The following is a 27,961-nucleotide window of genomic DNA, read 5'->3' as shown; positions in this document are numbered from 1 at the left end:
GCCGGTAACAGCTTTGATTAAACGACGCAGAGGGCCGTTGTTTGCGCAGGCAGCTTTAGATCTGCGTAGTGCCGGACCTTAAAAGTGAATGAACTGTATTCAGGTATTCGTTACCTTCCAGTGTGTGGACGCATTTGTTACAGATTTTTGAACATTAATCCAAGCAAAAAATTGTCCAGAAAGGCGGCGCAATGGAAAACCTCTTTGGAAACGACCTGTGGGGACAAGTGCCTGTTGGTTTGCGACCTCAACTTGAGGAGGCATGGAAACAGCATGTTCTTGAAAAAGAAGCCATCCAGGTAAAGCTTTTGCGTGATGTTTGACTCAAGCCCATGAAAAAATGTTTACGGGTTTTTTTTTCTTGGTAAAACTTGGCTTTAAGTGGCACAGGATCTTCTAAAATCGAAACGTGAGTATATCGGATTATCTAGAACATGATGACTTCAAGCTCTAAAATCAATCACTTTTTATCTGGCGCGGCTCTACCAAGATTTACTTTCAAGTGCGAAGTGACGAATCGACAACATGGGTGAAGTTTTATTTAATAAGTGAACTGAATAGCTAAATATCGTTTTTTGTTCTTCTACACAGCTGTTGAGGTTTACCAAAGAATAATCTGATACTGAATGCACTCAGTTTTTTTTATAGGCAAATGGTATTAAATTAGTGCCTTCTTTTAGTGTAATCTTCTGTCACATGGACAATTAAACTGTCAACTCATATAAATGATCAGTGTAAGCTAAGAAATACCTTAAATCATTTACTTCTAAATTTTACTGTTATTTGTGGCCATGCACATCTATGTCACACTATTTACACAGAATCTGAGCGGAAATGAAGCACGGTAACTTCAACTTCTAACAACAACGGCATTTTGAAAAACAAAACACGTATTTTTCTTCTGGAAATTAATAAGAGCATTTTTCTGGAAAGTTACTTACTTGAACATTTATTTGTTTTTAAAGACTGTAACTTCCGAAAGTAAAATTTATATTGTCAAGTGGAACTAATTGGCTCCCAATATTTTCATAGTATTGTCCGTTTGTGTCTATAAATAGCCGGTTCTTGAACACATCGTCACTTTCTAGTCAGTGTTGTCATCATCTGTCGCCTTCGTAAGAACGTGCTACAGATAAAAGTTGGCAGTATGTCAGTGTCAATATTTTTTTAGTTATGTTTCTTTCACAAATATGACCCTCTAACCTGACAGCTTGCGGCCAAGTACCCATTTTAAAATATACGTCTTCTGGCTTCGTTATTATAGGATCAAAATGATGCTCGTGTTATTTCATATAATCCATGCATGATCCTGTTGGCAAATTGCGGACAGTTAACAAAATAAGCACGCCGTTCGTAGGCAAGGCCGTACAGAATCTTAAATATTTTTCGACTTCGAAAGTTATAAAAAAAAAAATGTATCTATTGTATAGTCTCGTAGAGTCGAATTACAAGGAATTCTATCTCATATAAATGCTACAAGGTTTGTTCACCTCTGCATTCGTTTACTCCTTTGGCATCCACAAATGACTCACGTTTTTTTGTCTTTCATTCTGTCGGATTATCATCAATTGATTGAAAACAAATAAGCTAAAACGTGTGCCATGCGTTCACATGTCTATTTATTACCTAGTTATTTTTTGGCTACTCCCTTCAGTAATTATTTGTTTATCTGTGTATCTGGTGGCAATTTGACGGCTTTTCGACCATTGTATTGGCACTAATGAAACACGTTGGAATGTCCATTTGTTAGAGTCGATTGAAGTTTCAGTCGGAACAAGAACTAGAAGAAGCAACCGCGGCCCGTGCAGCTGCCGAGTTGCAGCTCGAAACTCTTCAAACGCGTTTTACGCAATCTGAGAATGAGCTTACGTCAGCACGACAACAGCTTCATAGTCTTCAAACCCAAACGGTCAAGGTAGGTCTTGCGTTCTTACTATACTGATACAATACTGATCGTAAAAGTCATACGATTTTTCAATTCACTTACATTAGGTGGTACTTACCTATATGTAAATGACTGATCCCCAAGCAGGTTTGTTAAAAAAAATATTCTTATGATTTCAATGTTGGTTTGGCTTGTAATAATCATGTAACGTCGTATCGGTGACCATTATTATGCGGCGTACTAAACCAGATGGAATCGGAACATTCTTTGAGTCTTGAGGAACTAAAATCACTTAGGTCAATCAAAGAGAAACTCGACCAACAGATCAAAACTATGGAAGAAGAGCTTCAAAAGGTAACTCAAGACGCTGAAGACTCCAAAGGAAAATTGAAGGATGCTATTATCAGGTAAGAAAGGGTAGTAGACTTTAGTGTATTTAGTCAGCTTTAGTGATAATGACCATGTTTAATTTTTTTATCGTTATCAAGCTGGGGTTGTTAGGTAGAATTGCAGTGTGACAAATCGATTTTGTTAGAAGAATTCTCGATATCGAGTGTTACATTAGGAACGGGATCAAGTAACAACAATAGAAAAAACTGAGTATTGCTTATCTTTAGATGCAAACCAAAATGCCTAAAGATACGATCTTGTGCAACCCGCAGTAAAATCGTTCCGCGGTAATACGTTATTCTTTCACACTGTGCCAGAAAACTTCCGGCTTCCAGAACAGCTTTGGCAGAAAAGGCTTCCAAAACAAAAAAAGTTCAGCGTTTTCGGTTAATGCTACGTATGTTTCAGAACGCAAGAATATGAGACTACCATCGCTTCATTTAAACACAAAAACACTAGTCTAGAACAAGGGCAACAAGCTCTCGAGAAACGAGTATATGCTTTAAATGAAGATTTGGACGCTGCGAATTCTTCCGCATTAAAAGCGCGTAACAATTCTGCAAGGGAGATCGCTACCCTTCAAGGGGAGAAAGAGGAGCTTAATGGAAGGTGAGTACCTTATAATCGCCGCTGCTCATAACCTAGGTCAGATAAAACCGGCTTAAATAAAAGCTTGAGTGTTCTATGATTATCCATTCGCCAAGATTAGTGTACCGGAAATCCTGTTGTTGAACTTTTCTAAATTAATAAAAAATCCGTGTACTTGGTATTATTATCTGAAGCTAAACATCCGAAAATAGTTAAGCCCCAGATTAATATTACTATAATATTTCAGGCTAGATGCTGTAAATGCAGAACTGGAACGCACTAAAACAGAACTGTCATTGGTGCGTACGAATCTCCAGTCGGCGATAACAGAGAAAGAGCGAGCAGAAGCCAACTTTGTGACAATGGAAACGCAATGGGAAGCTGAACTCAGTGCTGAAAAGAGACTAACCGAGGCTTACAAGATCGGTATGTCAAACAAAGTTTTTTGTGTAGCCTTTAAATTTTTTTTCAACGACGCAATTCACGTTTAGATGGTTACTCTGTAACTGTTTATCGTAGGTTTGACTTATCTACAAGTATATAACCTACTTTTGTGTGTGGACTTGATATGCTTTCCGTTTAGGTGAAGAGAAATATAAATCGAAAATAAACCAGCTACTCGATACCGCTATTGACATTCAGAAGGAGAATTCAGACTTTGCTCAGCAAAACGAAGAAATTCAGATTAAACTAGCTGGATTGCAGGCTGACCTCAAGCAAAGGGTAAAAAATCATGCAGATGAGTTAATAGACTATACGCTATTATACAATTTGCGCTACTCACAGGAAAAACTAAAGATATAATGTATCTTCAGTTTTTCCTCTGCAACGTACTAATATTTTTGGATAACGCTTGAAACGCAATGTTTCCAATTTTGTTTTTAGCTTACGCCCAATGTGTACATGTGTTTCACAAGTCGAAGAATAACTTTATATTGTTGCTCAAAAAATACCCAAAAAATAAATCGGATTGATAATTACCATACGACTTGGTTCTGAAATAGCATGTACTGTTTGAAGCTATCAACAAGTAATAATCAGTTCGTAATATTGTAACTGCTGAAAGCTACGTTAGCGTTTATTTTGTGTAACCTTTTGTTATTACCTCTATACTCGCATCATTTCATAGGAGGTCGAAATCGAATCTTTGAAGACTCAATTGGCCGAAACACGTGAGCTTGTTACGACACCGACAGGAGCCGGTGGCTTTGACAGCAGTGGCGGCGCGTGCCAGGAAGAAGCTCGCCATCCGCTCGTCGCACTGCAAGAAAGGAATGCCGTTGACAGCCGAATTGCCGCTCTTCAAAAAGACAACCAAATGTTGAATCACACTGTGCGGCAGCTTACAAAAGAAGTAAGAGAGTGATTTGCATTTACATCATCAGTCGCGGGTTTCTGTTAAGCGCAGAAAAAAAGCGAGTATGTGGATCAAAAAAACGTGTCAAGTGGATTAGAAAACTTGTATGGAATATCTGTAGTAAAGAATTCAGGCTATAATACGTAATACTATTGTCTAAAGCTCCATACTACAACTAATAATTATGTGTGTAGGAACTGTGGATCTGTCAGTTTTTAGTTGCTGCGTTAGTAATTTTAATTGAGCTCTTTTAGCGGTTATGGCGTAATCTGATAATGGTATTTGGTTTTTGCGAAAGATGGAAGCGGTTACAGAAAATATTGTGCATCACGACACGGTTTATAAGCGGATGATGGCAGATCGGGACAAACTAGAACGCCAACTAGGCGTACTTAACGATGAGCGAGACCGCCTTATGGAGGAGCGCGACACTGCAGTGCGAGAGTCAACCAAGTTAAGATTTTCTGCCCAAAGACTTGAAAAGCATAATGGAGATTTATCTCGACAGGCGAGTTTTTAGAGGAAAAATGGGACATACCTGTATTTACCTGATTTAAGATAATTTCGGAAGTAGCATCATATAATTATTTTTTTTACAACACAATACACATATGAAATATAAAAAACGATTGTGTGTAACAATCTAGTAATAGTACAGAATAAGTGTACAAAAAAAGCGCCTCTTCTAGTTGCCAGAATTTACAATGAGTAATGTGGATCACTTTTTATAAAAGCTCTTAAATATGGCTAACGTCTCTAGTAGTTCCCCACTCCTGACCGTGTTGTACTGTGCTGCCACTTTCGTAGGTACAAGTTCTCTTGGCGCAGATTGAAAATCGCCGGGATACTTCAGTACGAGACATCCGCTGTTCAGAGGGCCTAGAGGCGACGGTTGCTGATGTGGTATCAGGGCGTCTGGTAACATTTACATCAATCACCGAACTGCAAGAGAAAAATTCACAGCTGCTTCGAGCTGTTAGGGAACTCGAGAGCATCATTGAGGAAAGGGAAACTGATGGTAGGTTTGAAAATTAGAACTGTTTCATTGTTAAGATTATTTAGTTTATTTTGGATTACTATGTAGGTAATCCAAACCTCGCGGTTTCATCATACAGATTCAATGCATATTCTTAGGAAATATGTCTTATTTTCATATGAGTATCGTGTATATCAACATTTCGGATGCGACAAACTTAGACTGCCCTTAAGTATTACCCCAGATAGTTGATTCTAAGCATAACATGAGGGTGCCTATGCCCGATTCTGAGTTTAAATTATTTGTGTTTGTAAGTTTAAGAAGTAAACGTGTTCTTAATGCACCATTGGAAAGACGGTATTTGCTGTACTACCGCATCTGTCTCGCTTTTTTTTTTATAGCTTTCCCAATTATCGCAGCTTGGATGCCAAATTTTCTATATATATAAGTACTTTTTTTTTTTAGAAAAACGATCGCTTGAACTAGAAGCTCTTGTTTCGGACCTTAAGCGCGAAGTGGAGCAGCTAATGGCAGAGAAGGACTGTCAAGCTGAAATTGTTTCGGCTCTAAAAACTGGTAGCACTCAAAATTTGCTTGCCAGAAGCGGATCAACTGGATCTGGAAAAAAACAACAATCGAGCGGCGCTGGGGGGGCAACTCCGGAAGAACTTGAGGATGCTTCAAGTTATGAGAGAGAAAAGCGTCAAGCAAGACTCGAAACTGAGAGGCTTGCTAAAGAAGTTGAAAGAATCCGCAGCGAAAGGTTCTAGGATTTTCCCTGTTCACTCTGTCATCCATAATATAGAATGTTATCATATTTTTGCAAAAAAATACTGCAAAGAACAATAGTAACTTAAATATTTTTATCCGAGTTTCTGGGGAAGCTATATATGAAAAATGTATAGTTTTTTTTTTAATTATCGCCACGTAAATGATACAGTTCGCTCTCCTAAACAGCGCTTTTCTTAATAAGCAGAAGATTAAATACGTAATATGAAATGGAACAAGAGCTACATTAAATTAGGTTCAGAACAATGATCCTTATTGAGTGGCGTAAATTTAACGGTTTGCAAATTCTGATGACGTTCTACTCACAGCACGGCAAGGACCACAAGCCTTGAGAGTAAGATTGAAGCGCTTCAGTCTAGCAACTGTGCAGTAAAAATTGAGTTGGCAGGTTCTAAAGCAAAATTGGAAAGCGAAATTTTGAGAGGTCGTCAGTTGGAAGGTCAACTCAAAACTGCGCAGGTTAGTTGTTTAAGTCATATCTATTTGGAGCTAGAACTCGCTCTCACTGGAAGTACCTACTGTATTAATCTGATTTGTATTGTATTTAAAGCAAAGCTTGCAACAATTCGATTGAAGACTTTGCTAACGTAAGAATACCAATACCGAACTATTTGTTCAACTATAGCAATATGAAAACTAGAAGCTACTGTTGCCGCGTTGTCCACTTTCCAGAAATCGTGTATAATGTTGATAATATCGATTGTCGAGTCTCTCGATTATCAAATTTCCTGGTTCAATAAACTTGGTGGACATCACAACGTACAATGAGCCAATTACAAAATATGAAGGTTACCCAATAGGTGGACTCTATAGAGCTTAAAAGTTAGTGAAGCGTAATCACTGAAACATTTCTAAACCTTCTAGTCTTTTTACTCTATGCCTTTAATGTATACGTTTAGGTTGAAGTTCAATCCCTACGAGACCGGAACGTATCCCTGGCCTCTAATATCGCTAGTTATGAACGAAATGTGAGACAACTTGAGGAAGAATTATCTGAAAGATCTCAGCGTCTTCAGCAAAAAGAATCTCAACTTTTCGAAGCATTAGCCGACTTGAAAATTCAACGAGAAAACTACAGAAACTTAAGTGCTCAGAGCGATATTCGGGAAGCCAGCTCACTTCGGCAAACTGAGGTAAGAGGAACCAAAAATCATTACAAATAACTAATTGAATTTGTGTTTAATTTCTTATTATTACTTGCGAACGTGTTGTTTTCTTTCTTTTCTAGCTCTCTGTCACTTGTCTATTGTCATTCGAAAGTCGTCGCTTTCTCGCTCTTTTCTATAATTCGACTGAAATTTCATTGTATGGTTAGCGAAAATATGTACATTATTTAGCTAATAAAGCTACATGAAAAAAAAATCAATGTTTATTTTTTCTTTCGCCAAGGACAAAGTGGTCTGGGCTATTTGTGCAGTGTACAATGAGAACTCTTTAGTTGAAAAGGGTGCTTAACATGGTATGCTAAGTTCTAAAGGATCGTAGACCTAATGGATGTGCAGTATATTTATCGGCCGCTCTTGGTCTATGAGAAGCTGAGACCGCAAAGAATTTGTTGATTGCACGAGAAGATATACTGCGAACACCAGACTGATATCAACCATCCTAGGGGTGTGGAATTTTATCAATATGTTTACAATGAACTGGGTGAATCGCAGAAGGAGATATGGCCTGCAATTGACTCTTAACGTCTCCCCCGGTATCGAACAAAGCACAATCGCAACAGCAAGTCTCTACACGGAATTATTACAAGGTTAATTATGAGAAACTGTATCTCAAAGTAATCATAAACAAAGAAAGGAACGGGTAGCTCTGGAAGTACGCCAAATTCCCAGTCAAGCCAAACTTCCGCATTAAAAAGACCATTTGCGTTTACCGGGCCGGAAAGGGTTTTATACAGTGGCAAGTGCTAGAGAACAGCAAGATAGTTAATAAGGGTTTGTATACAGCCAAGTTGTATATACTGAACAAGATTTTCCATTATGTTATTATTATGAGAGAACCGACTCGTTTTGCGTGCAGTACTTATGAGATATTTAGCATTAAATACCGTCATTGACTTTTATGCTTGTTACTTAGAACCTTAAAATTCGAACAAAGTTATTTTTATAAATATCTGTAAGTTATATTCAAAAAGAGGCGATCGTTAGCTAGTCTGCTTGTATTTGCCGAATGTGTTTTGCTTATTACGCCTCTTTGCCATTTGGTTTTGTGTACCGTTTGTGTTCGTTAGTTGTGTTCGAATATACTTGACTTTGGAACAAAAGTATGTCGGGTGGCGAAATACAGTTTTTTGGAGAGTTTCGATTTACCCTTTATCAAGGTCTAAGTGCTTTCGAAATAATTCGGAACAAGTGTTGCGTTTACGACGAAAACCCTATAATTGAGAGTAGTCTAAAATTGAATATAGCATCTTCGATCTGAAGAATTCGTCCGCTTTTTGCATTCAATGAAGATGGCTTTAAAAGAGTTTAGGTAAGTTTTTATCTTTTAACTCCCTACGCAGAACAAGCATTTTGAGTAATTTCCGTGGCTTTCGAACATGCACAATATGCCCCCTTTCAGGACTTGCAAGTCAGAATAGAATTATTATTATTATAATACAGTCGATACAATATTAGCTTGACAACAGGCTTGTAAGGCATAGAGAGGCCTTTGTAACGGCCTTTAACACCATCACTGACCATTAGACCCTACAAAATCTGTTGGTAGCATACGCATATATCGACCTAATGCATAAAATGAGTATTTATAGGAAAGTTGCCTGCAGTGAAGAGGCATTTTTTCGTTTGCTCCGCTTCCAGTGATCTCTGGATATATATGGCCATTATGATACATTTCTTATTATTCACAGATTATGATTATTTCTTATTATTTTTTTTTATCATTCCATGCAGGTGATTCTGGAGTTCCAAGAGATGAAGAATAAAATGGGCGGTATGCAAGACTATCTTTCGAAGCAACTTAAGGAACAAATCGAGGCTAAGGACAAGCTTATAAATGAGGCGCGTAAAGAAATCGATAATCTCAAAGAGAAATTATTGAAGGCCGAAGCCGATTTAGCAAACGCAAAGAAATCTTCTGCCAGCTCTGCAGGTCTCCCTGCGAGTGTTGTCCCGACGCCAACCACTTCCCCAGGAGGCCTCTGCTGCGTGTCATACAAGGATCAATTAACGAAATACCAGGTATAGTGCATCAAGCCCTCAATCAACATCATTTATATTGATAAAGATAACTAACCTAACATGGATTCCATTCGATTAGCGTTGACGGTGAAATTTTGTGACTCGTGCAAAAAAGGAAAAGATTTTATATGATTTTCTAGACAGCTTTTTGCTCGTATTCGGAGTCTGTAATCGGTTTGCCTAAAAAAATATAAAAAAAAACAGGTTTCATACTCACAAGTAATATTCCTCACGATGGGAATGATTCACTCTCTTCCAAGCTGTACATGAGGAACTGTCATGTTTTTAGCAATAACTGAATTTTAACGGTTTTCTCCAGTCGCTTTCTCTAGTAGCACGTTGCTAATTAGGTGCTGTGGAACTTTTAGGTGATGACAAAATCACTCGAGCATCAAGTGTCAACAGAAAAAGACAACAGCACGCGCTTAGAAAAAATGGTGAAGGAATTGTCGGCATGCCTTAAAGACTCCCAAGAAGCAAAAGCAACGTTATGCGAACAGCTATCTGCGGAAGTAGCCGAAGCGCAGGCAAGGGCAACGCGACTTCAAGCTGAAAAAGAGACCGCCGAGGAGAACGCCGTGCAAGCGGAACAGAGGTGCAAGGATCTCGAAATTCTTCATAAGGTTAGTTCGCTGAAATAAAGTTCCTTATCAGAATATATGAATTCGCTGAACGAAATAACTGTCCAATTTGGTTGGGAGCTTCGTTGAACGTTTTACGTATTATTAGTGTGGAGTTCCTTTTGAGCCGTCATTGGTGGTACTTGAAAACTACTCTTTTTGAATTCTTATCTGCCGTACATTTTTTCTATATCTATGACACTGGTAATTCATAGAGATGCTTTAATTTTTAGGAAACGGAGTCAACTCTCGCAGAAGTTCGTTCGGCTCTAGATACGTCAACAGACCGCGAGTCACTTCAGCGCCTCGAAACAGAAATCGCTGAAACAAGGTCCCGTCTGGAAACTGAGCTAATTGCTCATGGAAAAGCAGTTGAAGATTTGGCTGCAATGAGGTTACGAACTGAGAAGGCCGAAAGGGCCAAGGAGGAGGCAAAACAAGCAGCACAAGCCACCGCGAGCAGGTAATTTTCATAAGTAAAAAAACAATTGAAATGTTAATATTCGTTACATAGTAGAAAATATATCTACATGTATAGAAGTATACAAGTTACTGCAACAATTTTGGTATGAAAACAATGTTGGTTTTGCAGACGTACTGATTATTAAAAATTTGTATTCTATTGGTAATTTTGTGTATAAAAAAGGTTATTTGTTGGTTAATTATTAGTTAAATTAGTTATCGGTTGTCTAAAGTTTAAGGTCTGAAAGTTTAACGCCCTATGATTATTTAGATTGGAGCAGGAGATCTTTGTGGTTCGTGAAGAAGTGAGTCGCCTTCGAAGTGAGAACTCATCTCTGACTGAGCGCCTTGAAGAGCATCAAAAGCGTTACGACGGATTATTAGCTCGTCTGGGACCACCAGACGATAGTAAACGGCTAACTACGGCGTCACTGGGAATTGCCGGGCCGTTGTCAATGGAAGCGCTCCAAACAAGTGAGCTATCTTCGGTCGTAGACTTTTTAAGAAGCGAAGGGAAACTCAAAGTAGCCGAACTCGACAAACTTCGTGCTGAAAATGAGCGCCTTAAGACGAAATGTGAGAGGACGCAAGAGTTGCTTCGGAAAGCTGAAGCCGACCGTGCCTCACAGGAGACCGATACCCGTGTATTCCTTACGGCCGAAAAGCACGCAGAGCTTGTCAAGAAAGTCGAACTTTCCCAGGTTAACAATTCCCTCAGTTTAAGTACGCGTACTATGTTTTGTACTGGATGACATTTATTCATGCCGATTTTTTTGTGGTAATGCTTTAACATCAACCAAACACATGGTACATTTATAGGGAATCACTACATCGTGCTAGATAATATTTCAGGTTTACCAGGAAAGCAACAGACTGCTCCGTCAGGAGTTAGATGCTGCTCGAGCGAACTCAGTAGCAGGGCCTTCACAGTCTAGTGTAACCGAAGAGACTGAGACTTTAGCTAAAGAGAATGAGATTCTGAAACGTGAAGTGAGGTCATGGCAGCAGCGGCTGCAGAAGGCAACCTTGCAAGCTGGTCAGGCTGTACTGGTTAAAGAAATTGAAGAGAAAGCTAAGCGTGCCGAAGAGAGAGCAGTGCAAGCGGAGAACGAAGGGAGACAGGCTAAAGAAGACAAAACCAAAGCCGAAGAAGATGCAAAAAAGAAAGACGAGATCATTGAGCAGGTAGGGACACAGAAAACTGCGCTAAAATGTTGATTATGTTTTGCTGTTTTTAATTAGTGCGCCTTCAAGAACACTTGTAAACTCATAGGAAAGGTTTATTATATATTTTTTTTTTTCTTAGTGTTTACTTGGTACGTAGAGAAATATTACGTTATTATACCTCCAGGCATCCAATTGAATACTGTTTTAAGGAAGTGACGAGAATTTCATTTCTTTCTCTTGCAGTTGAAGCGTCTCGGCCGTAAATACAAACAACAATACACAGAAAAGGAAAAAGAAACGGGGGAAAAGGTGAAAGAGATAGAGGAGAAACAGAAGGAATTGGTGACTATTAAGGACACGATGGCTACTCTACAAAACGAACTAGAAGCCGAAAGGGCAAGGCTTGAGGCACAACGGCACGAACAGCATCTGCGCGAGAATACCATCCGAAGTCAATTCGAAGGAAAATGGAGACGACAAGATGAAGAAATCAAAGTAAGGATGCCATTATTTGCGCTCTTTCATTGAATATTCACCGCGTGTACCGGTAGCAATAACTGCAGCAATTATGACTGACTAAGTTCAAATATTTTTTTGCGAACGTAAATTGTTTATGGTTTATTAGGATTTGCCGTTATGATTATCGAAATTGCGTACTCAGTAAGTATATTTTGGGACCTGAACAATGATTTCAGCAAAGGCTTACCCAGTTGATTTATTTCAACGAAACTCACATAATTATTAAAACCAACGGGCAAAACACTACAAAAAATATATGCATGTGATTATAAAATGAAACAAGCAGTAGTAATATGGAGAAATATATCCTGTCGCCTTGACCTGGCAACAAATGATCATATTTATTGTATCGAATCCTCTGATATTTCTTTTGTTCGAATTGTTTACCTTCCTTGTACTCCTGCTTGATCTATGGAGGGCATTTCCGGCGGATGCTTGTGGTTTTCACGGAGTATTTAAGTACACTTTCTAGTTAAAGAATGAATACATTTTGGAAAAATTGCTGTTTGGCCAGTCGTGTGAATTGTTCTAGGCTGTATTGTCATTGTTCTTATTGGAATTTGACTTGTGTTCTAATTGTAAATGGATTGCCGAATACATTTAGGCCTTGCGTAGTCAGCTTGCGGAGGCAGGATCAAGCAATTCATCAACTGCGGCCAGTGGAAGTGGCGGTGACTCGAATACAGCCTCGTCGGGCGATAGCGGTATGGCCTCACTGGTTTCCGGCAACAACTCCGCTTCTAGTGCTCCATCGGCATCTCCACCGCCTGCTCAGACCACTAGTGCGCCCACTCTAGTCGTCCGCCCAGTTCCTGCACAGCAGCCTCCAACAGCCTCGATTCGTCCTGTGGTAACAGCGCACAGGTGAGCGGAGACATAAAACGACTCCTCGGCAGTATTAGTTATCGAATACAGAGTTGAGTTTTTTTTATATGCTGATGAATATTGTTTGAATATTGGACCTAAGCTTTAATCTTAAAGGTTTAAGAACATTTATAATTTGCTTATAATTTTTAACGCGCAATCAGGGCAACGACAGGTCTTGCTGTAGCTCAGCCGGTTGTACCGGCGACTCGCATGGTTGAGCCTCCGAGAGCCGAAGTTCATCCAATTCAAGAAGAAGTCAGTTCTAATGTCGTCGTTATGACGCCTATCCCTACCTCTGGAATTTCCCCCGGCCCAAGCACTTCTACGGCAGGAACATATCAACCACCTCCTCAAGCTTCTCAAGGAATCAAACGAACGACGTCAGCATCAACTTCCCTACTACCAGAATCTGACGACGGTATGTGGCAGCAAGCCATTTCAATATTTTTTACTGATTAGCCCTTGGTCACCTGAATTCCTCTAGTCTTTACCTTGTACGACTGGCATTGAAGGGCATTTTGCATTTCCTTATTAAGCTCAGTAGATTCAAGCCGGTAGCACATTTCAACCTGAAACGGGTTCTTTCACTTTTTCTTTCACTTTTGAAAACTTTCACTTTTTTTAAAAAGCTGACTAAAATGAACTTTTCGAATGTGTGGTAATATTTGATGGCATGGATAGCTTTAAGAATTGCAGCAGGCACAAGTTTATCTTGCTTCACACTTGCCTAACTCAGTGTAAACTGTTCGCAGGTAGCGGTACGCCAACAGAGGTGAAGCGGGTGCGTACAGAAGCTGTCCTAGTCCTGCCCCAGACGAATACTGAGAGCACGGCGGCCGGACCGTCGACATCGTCCTATGTCCTGGCAGGTAATGATAATCGAGCTGCAGTAGTGGACGACGTTGAGGACGCCGGCGGCGCGGATGTAATCGGAGAGGAGGAGGATGAAGGAGATGACGACACCGCCCGTACAGAAGCTGAGGATGATGAACTTGTACTGGAGTTAGCCAATGACGATGCAAGCAGTGATGCCACTTTGCCAACAGCGGCTGTTGTAGTACATCAGCAACCCACACAGCAGATGGATTTGCAAGTAGCCGGTCATGGGTTGCAACAGAGAGGATCTCATGCTGTGGTCCCACAGGCTAGTAGTAGCGTATCTGTAAGTGGCGGCACCGATGACGGCATCGTGCCATGTACGCCGACTCTCGTTGGGGGTGAGGATGGTGGCACATCTTCTTTTGTCTTTCAACCAGCCGCTGTTGCGGTCACTAGCGCCTTTCCATCCCCGCCTCCAGGTGATCAAGTAGCTGCAGTAGAACCTGTTAATGGAAACGAAGGCGCTGATGACAGTCCATCAACCGATGGAGCTCAACAAGATGCGGCGGGCCTTGAGGGTGCAAGAAACGTACCGAGTATTTCTAGTGCCTCAACATCGACGAGCCAACAAAACATCTCTGTAGTTGTTAGAGGCAGTGTCGGTACTGGTACGACCGGCGCTGGATCCGGAACAACCTCATCTGGAGAAGCCGAACTTGAAGAGACCACTCCATCAACCCAACTCGAAACAGGCGTTTCTCAAAGAGTTGAAGGTCAACCACTTCTCCCAGTTCCGGATCAGCCACCACAGCCACAGAATCATCATGTCCTACAGGGTCAACGAATTCGACGAATTCAGGCACCTGCTTGGCAGCAGCAACAGCAACAAATGCAACAACAACAGCAGCCACCTCAAGCGATGGGAGGGCATCCAGGAGGGCCAGGGATGGCTTTGAGAGGTCGTGGGGCCCGCCGAGGAGGCAGGCCTATGGTAAATCGAAACATATGGAGGCGCCAACAATAGTTATGCCAGAACAAATGAAACGTTGGAATTATCAGATGAGATGACATTGTATAATCTAAAGGCATTACTTCAAATAAGAACTAGGTAAAAACACTGAAATGATTAAAGTAGAAGCACTGCGGTCTTGGCATGCGTGCTATGTTTAGTGATTATATGTGTTGTCCGTGATCTCCTGTGCTGCTGTGACGTACACAACTTGCTTTTTAATTTGTGTTAATATGGAATACGCTAAAGGATTGAATTGAAATAAAAATAATTCTGTTATACTGTCGATCTCAGAGTTTATAGTTTTACTGCAGCTTTCTACTTTAATTAAATGACTCTAAGTATTATTTATCCGTAAGAAAGTGTATGCATTTCTTCATCGAACACTGTACTCGTTTCTTTCCATACGACTTAAGTCGTTTAGCCTATAATAGACTTACGCTGCTTATTTTGGCTAAAATATTTTAGCCATTAGATATAAAATATCTATACCTTACATTATTAGTGTATATCGCGGCGTAATTTTCATATTAGATATGACTGCGGAGTAATTCGTGTGCGGCATTAATTAACTATAGATGTAGTTAATTTTTAGATTACTATAGATTAACTATAGACAACTAAAAAAATTCCATTGAATGCGTATTTTTGAAAAAAATGGAAATATATAAAAACATGGACGTGTCTGTAAACACTGTACAACAATAATAATAATTCTTATTGTCATAGTAACCATAATAATAAAGTACTAGATTATTTTTATTTTGATGAAAATTAAATTTATGTGAACGAACCCTATTATCTCCTATAAACAGATCTAGTTAAAGGTGATCATCTGATACATGAAAATGCTAAACTTTTGCGCTAAGTTAACTTTAGTATCTTCATTTACGTGATAAACACGATAAGCACTTCGCATTGCCCTACGTCATGAACGTCAATAGAATAATTTTTCCCCGTTCTTATTTAAGAAACATCTAATTATAACAGAAGAAGTTACGTTTTTGATATTATCGGGAAACACTACAACCTGTGAGGAGCAGTAGGAACAGTGTCTATCTTCAAAGAAAACAAAACATAGTACAATTGTTACATAATATAAGCAGAATAAATACCACTACACTAAAAACACTATTTGCGTAGTTTCAATGGTTTGAACAAAATACACAATAATAATGTTGTTTATTGGATGATTATTTCTATTAAACATCAATAAAGTACAACCGAATACCGAGCATGAGATATGATAGTTGAAATAGATGACTCATGGTGAAGGTCCTTCCATCGTATTGCTTACATTATCCGCAGTAGATTCAGTGTAAAATTTCAGCTTTTTCTTTGATGGGATTTGATATGCGTTAACGGGCATAACTCTCGGACTAATAACAAATCAAAATACTAAGATCGCTTATACACTCTCAGTTTTGTTGACTTGGAACCAGTTTTTCGATCGATGCTCACAGCTGTGGTACTTTGATTCCACTGACTGATGGGTGTTGCACACAATTTCTAAGATCGTTATTTTTAAACATCCAATCTATTTATACTGTTAATTTCTTGTATTGAACGCATGGTTCTGTTGTTCCTCAGTTTATTTGGCGTTGCCTAAGACGCCGAACGGCATTTGGGTCCATACCCACCGGTCTTGACCCAGATGAAAAGGATTCTGGTTACATGTGTATGGACGTTTTTCATGGTATATATTTTATTCATTAGGACTCAAGTACACGAATTTTACAGATATGTCTTAATGAAATCATTTTTAGGAGTGTGTCGTTGTTACGTGTAATGTAATTACGGCAAATATTGCCCCACACGAATACTATCAAGTATCGACGTACCGTTCTCGATAACAGTGATATTAACTAAACAACATATCAGTGGTTAAAGTGATAACAGTTAGATTGATATAATTCTATTGACTATAATTCAAATGATATGGCAATGGATAAAGGTGAAGTCTACGTAAATAAGTCTAGAAGATAAAGACGGCAGAATTGTGTTTGTGAAGTGACGTAACGATTGTTGTAGTAGTAATTAAAATGTAAGTACAATATAATGCCAAGTTTAACCGCGTTCGTTTTCAGATATTTTCTTTCAAGTACCTAATTATGAAAATTCGATTTGCTTTTGCGGATCAGTTTGATTGCCCCTTCGATGGATGCTGTTTAGTAAATCAGGCAATTAATAGATAAACATATTTTGGAATGGATTCCAATTTTCTGCAAACAGTAGTAGCTATAGACAAGTCAGAAGCATCGTCTGAGATGGTATTCGTCGATTCACATAATTCAGGTACCAATAATAAAGACTGAGGCGCAATACATTACATGTTATATAGAGATAGCATGATAATATAAAGTGAGAAGCATTAGTGAATAGCTAGTGATTGTGACTAAGTAATGGGAGAAAATCACATTAGCAAGTGGTGAATTATGACGATAGCATTATCTGTAAAGAACATATCAATTTCTTTGGTATATATTTCTCTTCGCGTGTGAAAAACGTTGTTCCTAACAAATTATGTGGCTGCTGCTGCTGCTGCTGACGATGATATCAGGATGAAAACATTTCGAATAGAACAGATATGAAGTTCTCTAGTGTAATGATCATGTATATGTACGAGTGTGTCAATTATATGTATTTATTTGCTGTTTGATATGGAATGATTTCACCTTCTCCTGGTTGCCGCGTCTATTGTGTAACACCGTAGAAAGTTTCTTATTGCGGCTCTCCCTGTGAGCATTTTGTGTCTGCAATAGACCATAATGCAATAGAGAATAACGAGATTTTAGAGAATAGGAGCATACAGCTCGAGAGACAAAAATTGAGTGAGAGGTCACATGTTACTCATCGCTCATCGACTAAGGTCATATGACGCGTACAGTTATTGGTTCCTGTTGTCTCGTCAACGAATCGCGTTGATTAAAGCTAAAGTAAAAGGAGGAGTTTAGGAGATATATTATTACAGACATGAAACAACTAAACCACTAACTGTCTGAATTAAAACTAGAATTACGTTTTTGTTCTATTATTAGGTCTAGTAGCGAAGCACTTACTTGGTTCTAGCGAAACCGGTCTTGCTGAATATATTAGATATGTGAGCCAAATACCGCCACCGGTGGCACAGGTAGCGAATCTGATAATTAGAATACTGAAAAGCAGAACGGGATAGGATCAACGCCAACGGCATAGAAATTGCACTGTAGGGAACTTGATGTGCCATTTTACCCATGCGAAAGGTACAATGTAGTTAACGCTTTCTTAGCATAGGTAGTCTCAGCTGACTTTACAGATGTCAAGGTTGCAAGTGAGTAGTTACTCGAATATATATAAATTTGAACGAGTATACCTTTAGAGTGTTTATCTGTTAGGTTGAAACATGAGTACCTTTTGTTTTTAAGTTCTCTTTTTTCAGCTCTCCTCTAGTAGTTCATTTATACAAGTTCGAGGGTGCTCACTCTTCTCTGAAAAACCGTTGTTACTTAATAATTTAATAAGAATAATTTTATATTGAGAGCACGCTCAAAAAATGGAAATTCTAGCTGTTGTGCCATATGCAGCAAGGACTTTATAGCTGAAAAGACTGCTTACGACAGGTTTGTGAAATTCAAGAATGGCCTTTTGAAATTCAAGGATACACCCCGCCCTGATCGGCCGTCTGAGGTCATTAGGGATTGATTGAAAACATTTTTGAATGAAGACAGTTGGCAAAGAAATCGTGAACAGGATTGGAAAAAGAACTGTAGTTTAATAGTTTTGAACACATCTATGGAATTTGATCAAAATTAGATGCTTGGTTGCCTCACGAACTGACTAAACATCGCAAGGGAACACGGTTTCTGACTGCCTACATCTCGTCTGAATGAATCTTGTCATCTCTGACCAACCGACGAATAGCCACATGGACAAGTGTCTACACAGAGCTGTCACCAGTGACGGGGAATTGTATTTCCTCCATCAGTATAAAGCGAAGAAAGGAGCGGATAGCTTCGAAAGATACGGCTAGACCCAGAGTTAGGCCAAGACAGGTGTGCGCCTTAAGAAATTTTCATTTAGTGGAACTGGAAGGGTCCTATGCACTGGCAAATGCTTAAAAGGAACAGAATATAATCTAGTTGCATCGAGTGAACAAGGCTTTCGAACCGAAAAGATCCAATAAACAAGGCAGCTTGTTTCTTCCTTCAATGGGACGACGCCGCACATGGCAAAAATTGTGTCATCTTGTAAGAGTCTGGGTTGAATATGTCGTTGCACTAAATGTATCATCCAGAGCACAAAATATGCTTAGCAATGGCATATTTAATAGCGAAGTCTCAAAACATTATTGGACGAGTTGTTCAACATCAGGCCTAATACATTTTGGCGAGAAGAAAGAAATCAGTTGGTTAACAGATAAAAGAACGTCATCATGCCCAACACATAATGAATTCATTTCGTGGTAGAGTTTGAGCGAACGCCGCGTTTTTTGTTTGGTAAAAAAAAACGGAGTAACTCGTGTCTTCACCTAATATATGTCCACAAAATGCTCCTTGGAATAACGACGTAGTTCGAGTACCTTGTACAACCAGTACTTGCTTATAATCTCAAATTAACTCCGATATATATGCGAACGACATACTTTGCACCTAAATAGAAGTGTTTTTTTTTAGCAGGGTATGTTCACTAGCGCAATTATCCTTTTGCAATTAGGAGGAATATTATGATGATTTCGACCTTTTGGGGTGTTTTGTGCTGCACGTATTTGCGCTTACCAGTGAAGAGTTGGAAAAAAAAATCATATTCTGCAATAACTGCATTCTGAAAATTTGACTTCAGGTACAACGGTTCTAAGGAATTTTAGGGTTTATTTTGCTCCGAACTGGTCGAACAATGGAACTCGGTTCTAAGGAATTTTAGGGTTTATTTTTCTACTCCGAACAGGTCAAACGACGGTAAAAGTAATTCAAACTAAAAATGGGGTTCGGCCCGATTTACTACCGTTGATTCTAATGCATTGATTCGGTGAAAAGGTTTCGAATCATCACCGAATAGCATCTCACGGAACAAAGTTAACATCGTGCATATTATTACTGAAAAACGGGCTGGTAAAGTGTTAAACTTGCGTTCCTACGCCTCTCGCCTCTAATGACGTATGACAAATTGACATCTGTTTTGTTCGAGTGACATTGGGGCCATATGGGCATGATACTGCAAATGAACGTTCTAAAGAAACGGGGTGGCTTATATGCGGGAGCTTTTTCTTTTTTATCTAATCCGTTTGCGAATATTGTTTCATGCATTTATCTCCTCAAGGCTTTTATCGTTACACAGAAAGATGTAGGCGATGCGAAAGCAAAATAATCGACTAACAATACTCTGCATCACTATTAAGTGTTGTCACATAAAATAATAGCGTGTTATATTACTTCGTTACCATGATCATTGGCCGATGTTGTAGCAGCAGCAGCAGCAGCAGTTGTATAGCAGCATTAACATTTCGTACCACAATCGATCGCTTAAGGGCGTGCTAATATAATAGCAATAATGCTTCTCATAGTTAATATATGTATATGTGTGTGTATATATATCCCAGTATGAGTCATATGCGTCGACCTCTTTTGATCACGGCTGCTAACCTGTTGATCTTCCGCTCCTGACGTTGCTAAGTAAAGTTCCGGCGGCTGGTGCTGCTGCTGCTACAATTGTTTCGTATATTTTTCTAAATATTACTATCCAGAGTGTATTAGATAGTGGCGCACATTTAGATTGTTTAATTTCTTCATCTATAACTTAATTCATAGGTTTCGTCATTTTTAATGATATATTGTTGCGGCTGAGTTGTTGAAATGCACGCTTTGGCTAGAGGGTACCGCCTTTCCCTAAAGGATATTTATGTTAGGGAATTTGTACACTGAACATCTTGATTTTGCCGCCGTCGCGGAATTTACAAATTAAGCTATCGTGTTTCCTTTGATAAGTGGAATTAGCAGAGCTTATGTATTAACTAATTCGATCGATGGTGCACAGCCACCTAAGTGGGCCTGGGGCACACGAATCGTTTGTGGTCTAAAAAGCACGTTACAGCGATTGTGAAACAAGCCGATTCCAAACGGAGAGCATGTTTCTGCTGGCAGCGCATTTCATAAGCATGTCGATTCCGAATTAGTGGTTCGATTAGGTTGGCTGGTAAACCTCTGTGCCGTACCGAGACAGGGAAAAGGATCCTTTTTCCCAAAAAAGGGGCAATTTTTGTTCACCTATGACGCACAGAAGAGCAAATGTTCATTTGTGGGTACACGACAAGACGGTGTTGTATGCGGTATGAAATGATCTCAGTCCACGTTCGTCTTCACAAACGTCGTTGTCTTTACTGCTGGGTGATAGTTGAGTCCACCTGCGGATGAGAACAGTAAATGAGGACTTCATTGTGCGAGAATACTTCGGAACGTGAGAATAGGTGAACTGCCGTCACATACGATAGTAAACACAACCAGTACTTTCCTGGTGTCGAGATGACTGTTATGTGCAAGTCATCAGCTCTCAGTCAGCGCTCAGCAAGTTCAAACCACATCGAACAAAGAGGAAACCTATCCAATCAATCTGCCAACACTTGAATGTCATATTATTGATTTCAAGGATTTAGTCTCTAATTTGATCAAGGGGATCACACATGTGTTTAGGACGATTTTTATCACATTATCAGAAATAAGCACATTGGTTTTGTTCTGCGTGAAAATTAGAGTTATACATAGAAGCTTTCTTTGGAATACGTTCATGCCTGTTTAAGGCTACTGAGACACTGAGCACCGAATCACGCAACGTAACACAAACGTATGACTTTTTCAAAGTCCGCATTGAACAGACAGGCAGACGGATAGGCGGATACCTGGCTGTAGTCTTGCGACGCAGCAGCCGCTGCAGCGTCGCCTACGGTTTCCGAAGGTTGTGACTTGTTGAGGCCGGGGATCGGAATATTGGGCATAGCAGGCATCGACGGAAGCTGCACTGGGATAGCGCCTTTAGCCTTAGTCAGGACCCCACCCACCTGGAAGAATAGTCACACGCATATATAAATACAGAAGAGACGAAAATAGAATGCCGCTGAACCGGGGATCGCGTCACATCTCGGAAATTGTTCTTAAAAAGATACGCTTCTCGTGTTTAATTCACATTCATTGGCGACTGAAGGTGCTTGAAAACATGTTGTCTGTGAATTCTACTTTTCTTCAGGTTCATAGCTTTCTTGTATAGAAGAGTGCTCGCAAGTAATACGGCAACAGTCTTTTGGTGGTTTACAGATCGCTCTTGATCTTAATGGTTCTTAAAAATGACATATTTAACATTTATAAAAGAAAAAATAATTTTTTCTTCTAATGTAAACTTTTTTTGTATCGTTTCTTTTTTTTTTTTTTTTGTGTATGGACATGCTCAGTAGAGAAACATAGTCTGGAAACTGGCTCGTTTTAATTTCAACGTTGCAACATGACTAGCATTTCGAAGCATAATCTTGTATATAGTTGAACAGTTGAGCTGATATAGGGCTGAAAATACAAATATTCTCCAGGAAAACAAAGGCCATGCGCAGTGTTACAAAACAACAACAAAAGCACATTGTAATCATGTGAGAGGTCCATTTCATGATTCAGGCTTAATGAACAGGGTTGACAAAATAAGGTCGTGTCCATGAAGTGAAGTAGAGCCATAACAATTATTGATTGTTCGGATCACGTTCAGCTGACGAGACTGAACATAAACGACGCATGCTATGAAAGATGAATTTAGCATGTGCGAGCGAATCTGCTCAAGACCACATGATGAGAAAGCGACTCCAGGGAGGGCTAATTAACTTGGATTAATATCAGGGGAACTCAGACTGAAACGAACGACACCTGTTTCTTAACTACTAGAACGTGCAAGCTGTAGCATTTTGCTACCGCGTGTACTCAATATAAAAGGGCCGATAGACATATTTTTCTAGCCTAATAGTTTGCTTCTCATATAGTAACTATAATGTTGTGTTCGCTATAACAATAACACTAAAAATATCAGGTCAATTAATTAATTACTATTTAATTATATATTTGCGGATTTTCTGAGGTATCGAATAGAGTGTTTGTTTCATTACCTTGCTTCCAATAGCCGCCCCCACGTTTCCAACGGCTCCGCCAATGGAGAAGGGCTGCTGAGGCGGATCAGGAAGTCCTTGTTCTGCATGTCATCGGCATAAATGCATAAAGAAGTTGTTCAAAGCAATCAGATATTTTAATCTCATTATTCTGGGTTGGCTGAAATCAGAAGTGGAGCAGATTACCTAGTCATGCCGTAAACCCTTCCTCGAACTGCGAATCCGTATGGCCGACACCTGCCTCCGCAGTTTGCAGCAGAATAAAGTTATTAAAATACGGCTTTAATTGATCAGTGAAGGCTAAATCTCACTTACATCGGACAGTCCAGGAATTGTTTTTATCTATAGGAAACGATAGCTTCTACTTCTATGTTTCCCCTAATAAACTTAGCTTATCCGAGCTCATCTACCGCCTTCCAAAATAAAGTAAAACTGGTATTTCAAATCTATGCCCTGCTTGAAGCACCACGCAATTTCTGTAGTGAATTCCGTCATATGGTAACATCGCACATTAACGATAGAGCACAGCATACAGCACGGGTGGTTATATTTCCTATTTAGACTATAAGTATGCATTGTCATAGCATGTTCGGTCATTATATGCCTTAGCCCTTTTGCCAATGACAACTCTCTTGCATGAGCGATGTCTTCCGACGTTTGCGGGTAGCTCTGAAGTCCCTTTGGATCCGTTTAATAGACCTACCATTTTAGATAATACTGTGTATTCAGCTAGAAAAACTGATAGGGTTCTAGATTCGGTCTCATCCCTTAGCGGGGCCTGGATTATTGCTCTATGAAATAAGCGACCGTTTACCGAGGCCTGAGTTTTGTTGTCTAAATGTTAATAGTGTTCTTGTAGTGACAACTCTTCTTAGGGGTATCTTTAACCGCATGAGATATACCTTACTATAAAGAAATTCACTAGCATCCTAACATAGAAAAGTATTTGATATCATTTACAACGAGAATCGTATATAGGAAGATGGATAAACATAACAGCTGAAAGCTGGCGCACAACTAAAAATTACTCAACTAGACTTGTTCTAGCGCGCTAAATGACAATCCTCAACAAACAAAAAAATAGTTTATATTCTTTGTTTGATCTCTTCAAATAAGTTATTATACTTTGTGTGTGAATTAATATAATCGCTACTGCCTCAACAGACAGTTAATCGATCGGTCAGGTGGCATTTTACATAGCAACTTTGTGCATATATTATGCCGATAATGATGAATGACTGCACTAGCGTACCCCGATTCCTCTTGAGCTCCATCTTCTGCAACAGAATGGCGTCCCACTCTTCATCAGTGGACACCATCCTTCGCATCTTGTCGAACATTGTTAGCTGAATTTCACCATCAGCCACAGCGCTACCAGCCTGAGGGGCTGCATTCGTAGCTACGGGTACACCTGTAGGGGCAGCCGCACTGTACTGATCCGATGCCTCCATGATCTCGTTTTTTTCTTCTGTGACCTTCCCCTACGAAATTTCGCAACAAAGCGTATCTTGTCGCCCTCGCCTGATTTCGCTGTTTTAATCTACCGGTAGTCCAGGCTTGATATAATCAGCGTAGATGAGTCCGAGATGTCCCTCGGTAGAACTGCTAGTAGGGACAGTGCAGGTAAAGAGGCCGTTTTTTGGCTCGTTGTCGCGCACTAAAGGACGCAACAGCCAAACGTCGAAATACGAACTCTGCTGTCCTGCCGTTGGATAACCGTGAAAGCGCAAGGAGGTGGAGCTGAAGGTTAAGTTTTGTCACTTGTTGCGGGTGAATGCAGTTTCCAAGGTCAGTTCCAGTGAAAGCGCTGGGGACGGGCGCCTTGTTGTTCCTGCTACGAGACAAACAAGGAGCCTCTACTGACTGACCGAACACGAAACGAGAAACATCTCAGTAGCCACCCAGCACAAGTGCACTGCAATTATCCTATGCGTCCTTCTTTACCGAGCAACGTTTGCTGCCAACTACTAGTTGCAAGCTTTATGCAGCAACGATTCAGCCTTGCACAGGCAAATCCAGATGTGCTAACCTCTCGATGGCCACAATGGAGAAGAAAGGCACTTCGTCTTGTAATCCCTAGCCAGGTATTGGTTTTTTCAAAAGCGTAGTGGCACTATACCAACCTCTACTTCACACCAGCTATAATAGAGCGCTTTCAAAAACAGTTGCACATAACAAATCCTCGTCACACTAATGCTGGAGCGTCGCGTGTTCTGTTTTGAAGACGTATTAGAACCAAGTTTTAGGGTGCGCTAGTCCCTAGCCTCTTGTCCCCAACCGCTGTATGCTTTGAATTTCTAACACACGCTTTCTAGCCACTTGTTCCTTCTAGCTGCCGTGTGTCCCCTGTCCGTTCGTCCTTTCCTATACTGCTGTGTCGTACCGTCGGTCGCCTCGAACTGACTTCAGCACCTTGACTCTGTTTCTCTCCCTCTCCTTCGATCCTTGACTACTAATGACAATACACAACAGTGCGCCGGCCTATGTAAGTAGACTACGACCCATTCTCAGCGAATACCCCACCGACGCTATAAGGGGCGCTACGGAGCCTCGCCGGGGGCCACGTGACCTTTGCGGATTCCTGCGACGGACGGCTAGTTTTCCCTCAGAGTCCATAGATGGCGCCGCTCTCGCATTTACCATAAGAGACAGCAGACCTTTTCTTCACTTCTCCAGGGTGATCCTTAGTTTGCAAAACCCTTTCTCTTCTGGTGAGCTCGTCAATGCGAGTTCCATGCAGATCAACGCATTGTATCTAGTCACACGGAAATAAGGAAAGCACTGGTATACTTTTTCTCCGCTGTCGCACTATTCAACGACTAAGCACAGAAGGTGACCAGATGGAACTTGGCTTCACTGAGTTTTCATTGCAATTCATTGCTGAGACTTCCTTCGCTTCATGACTCCTGCGATCTCCTGAACAGGAGGTTCCGCTCGATCTGACAGAACGTGCGTATACGCAATTTCAACTAAAATAACTTAAGCTTAGGTAACAAGCTTTGGCGGTCTTATTATGATGACGCCATTTGATGTGGATGAATGACTCATGTAATTAGACATAAGTGAAGTGCAAAAACTCACTCATAATGTGATTTGAACTGCTTTTTTATTTTTATATGAACAATTTGCAGGAAGTACACAGATATAAGCAGTATACCGTTAACATAAGATTTAGACCCTACAATCTATAGAGGAAATAAAGCTAAAGGTCGCCTTTCTAACAAGTTTGTATTTTCGTATATGACTCGGCTAGTAAGTATGTTGTTTTAAGCAGAACACATTATAAGTGTCAACCGTGAGGGATTATCTCAATGACCCTACAGCGATAACTTCTCTTTTCTCGAACATACTTTGTCACTTAAACATCAGAATTCAGGTATTATCAGAATTTCATCAGAAATTATCAGAAATAATTTTTGGTGCTATTTTTTTATTATTTCAACTTAATATATACTTTGGATATCCCGCTTTACGTTATGGAAATCATTTTCAGGTTCTCTCAAAACCACATTTGAGGTTTGCGATAACTCCCAATGTATCTCAAACCTTATGATAAACACATTTATTTCACTTTAAGCAGCTAAGAAAATACGTTTGTGAGCGTATTCTGCCTCGAAAGCTCTGTTTGTGCGATTTGGTATTACTTGGTACCGTCTCATACACATGAATGTTTGTCGCGTACGCAGAGACACTTATCTTTTTATCCAGTTTTAGTGGAATATTTTTCACGAATGGTAAACTTTCACGGTATCTTCAATTGCTCAAGCAAATGAGCTGTATCGCAGTTCTGTCAAGCGTATATGGGCAAATATGAACTTCCGCTATAGACAGGCCTGACGACAGTCACAACAGCATGTAGAAAAGTGGGAATGTCGCCAAACAACTTTAATTTCGTACATCTGAAATATTTAACGATCTCTTACGATCTACCATTTGTCGAAAGAGTATGGTATTGTGATTCGTTATTATGGGGTTCTTTCACTCTTGACGTTACTCTAAGCTAGAAACGTGTGATAAGCTGATAGATACCCAGTATTGCTAATCGATTTAACGTTCGGATACAAAAGAGTGCGTTTCATAAGCACTCTAGAGCTAGTAAAATATAGCATGTTGTTTCGGTCCGGGAATCGCATATGTTGAAATCAATTTCCCGATATATGCACTCGATCGTTTGAAGCGAGCTACTTTTACGGGTAGCGGAACACGAATATATTGATGACATTTTCCGCCCGAACACGTTCAATGCGATAATACGTAACTGCTGACCAAATCATTTGTCGTGATGTCACTATTTAATAACTGGAATCTATGATCTCGAAGCAAGCAGTCTTGCTCTGATCTACATCTAAACACACGGATTTCACAGAGGAGAATCATGAAACATTCATATCGCAGTGACTTATTAGGGAAAACGGGTACGTTTTATGTCAATTACGTATCTTCAAGTGCGCGCGAAATGATATATATATATATATATATATGTAGAACGATTCTAGGAAGCTCTCCCCAATTATAAAATAAACCCTCTCATAAAAGGCTTTCTGCTCTGGAGTGAGTTGAAGTCATTCCCAAATTGTAAGACGCCACACGATAGAACCCAGGCACTCGACTAGGACTATTTCTAGACACTAGTGATTATCTGTTATTACAATTCAATCAAAGCTAAACATGACGAGAAAATATCTCCAAACGTATTTTGTTGGTGTTACATCTGGGGTTTGTTTTAAAAACTTTGCTACGTTGTTTTTGATCGAATACGGTGCTTTTACATGGTAGTTATCTCTTGCACCACCGGCTACGATGCTGCCACTGGCGTTCGGGGAAACGCTTCAATGACCGCATACTGTACGAGGTTTGATGCGAGCAATCGCCACCACAACCGAGTATTTTGTATTTAAATCATAATTTTTATTTCCTTTCAGGCGGATAGAAATGTGTCTAAGCCCATTTTCGAACCTAAGTTACTTTCCATGTTAGTACAACTAGTGGCAAACTGTGAATACTAACCTACAGAATCATCAAAAGGACTACGTTTGCTACATGTGAAGGAATGAACTGAATAAATAGTTTTCAACCAAACTCCTTGGGTCTATTACTTGCTCTCTATGACAAAATAGAGGAGCCACATGTTTGCAACGTGCGTTCATCGAACTCCCTCTGTATTAGGTAGTCTAGATGTTGTGTTCACGTATTTTAAGGAAAACTTTCCTTAGGAATACTT

The 27,961-nt window shown here is 39.9% G+C and overlaps 2 protein-coding genes and 1 long non-coding RNA gene across 4 annotated transcripts; 2 read left to right on the top strand and 1 right to left on the bottom strand.

Moving 5' to 3' along the window:
• Position 1: 1 nt before the first annotated feature.
• On the top strand, positions 2–14,921 carry LOC111246248 (uncharacterized). The gene is made up of 21 exons (XM_022795540.2): positions 2–299; positions 1,751–1,915; positions 2,135–2,292; positions 2,684–2,884; positions 3,111–3,289; positions 3,447–3,586; positions 3,993–4,217; positions 4,519–4,728; positions 5,028–5,238; positions 5,662–5,959; positions 6,294–6,444; positions 6,885–7,118; positions 8,883–9,170; positions 9,539–9,793; positions 10,024–10,253; positions 10,524–10,953; positions 11,105–11,437; positions 11,663–11,914; positions 12,543–12,802; positions 12,967–13,223; positions 13,558–14,921. The coding sequence occupies exons 1-21, from the start codon at positions 192–194 to the stop codon at positions 14,646–14,648; spliced, it is 5,676 nt and encodes a 1,891-aa protein (XP_022651275.1). The 5' UTR covers positions 2–191; the 3' UTR covers positions 14,649–14,921.
• An 852-nt stretch (positions 14,922–15,773) lies between these two features.
• On the bottom strand, positions 15,774–25,271 carry LOC111246255 (uncharacterized). 2 transcript variants are annotated; one of them, XR_002671612.2, is made up of 5 exons: positions 23,993–25,271; positions 22,741–22,823; positions 21,502–21,660; positions 17,693–21,009; positions 15,774–17,386 (listed from the first exon to the last, which is right to left on the bottom strand). XR_002671612.2 is itself a non-coding variant. In XM_022795553.2 (4 exons), exons 1-4 carry the CDS (start codon positions 24,189–24,191, stop codon positions 20,983–20,985), a joined length of 468 nt encoding a protein of 155 aa, XP_022651288.1. In that variant the 5' UTR covers positions 24,192–25,271; the 3' UTR covers positions 15,774–20,982. The 2 variants fall into 2 exon arrangements, 1 of the variants encoding a protein (XP_022651288.1); XM_022795553.2 differs by having other exon boundaries at positions 15,774–21,009.
• Positions 25,272–25,426: 155 nt separating this feature from the next.
• LOC147758406 (uncharacterized) lies at positions 25,427–27,819 on the top strand. The gene is made up of 2 exons (XR_015326843.1): positions 25,427–25,689; positions 27,663–27,819. It is a non-coding gene; the product is annotated as an uncharacterized LOC147758406 (long non-coding RNA).
• The last annotated feature ends 142 nt before the right edge of the window (positions 27,820–27,961 follow it).

Source organism: Varroa destructor, unplaced genomic scaffold, assembly GCF_002443255.2.
Source record: "Varroa destructor unplaced genomic scaffold, Vdes_3.0 BEIS01000001.1, whole genome shotgun sequence".
NCBI classification, from domain to species: Eukaryota; Metazoa; Arthropoda; class Arachnida; order Mesostigmata; family Varroidae; genus Varroa; species Varroa destructor.
The sequence above is the reverse complement of the archived record's forward strand: the minus strand, read 5'-3'. Positions and strand labels throughout refer to the sequence as shown.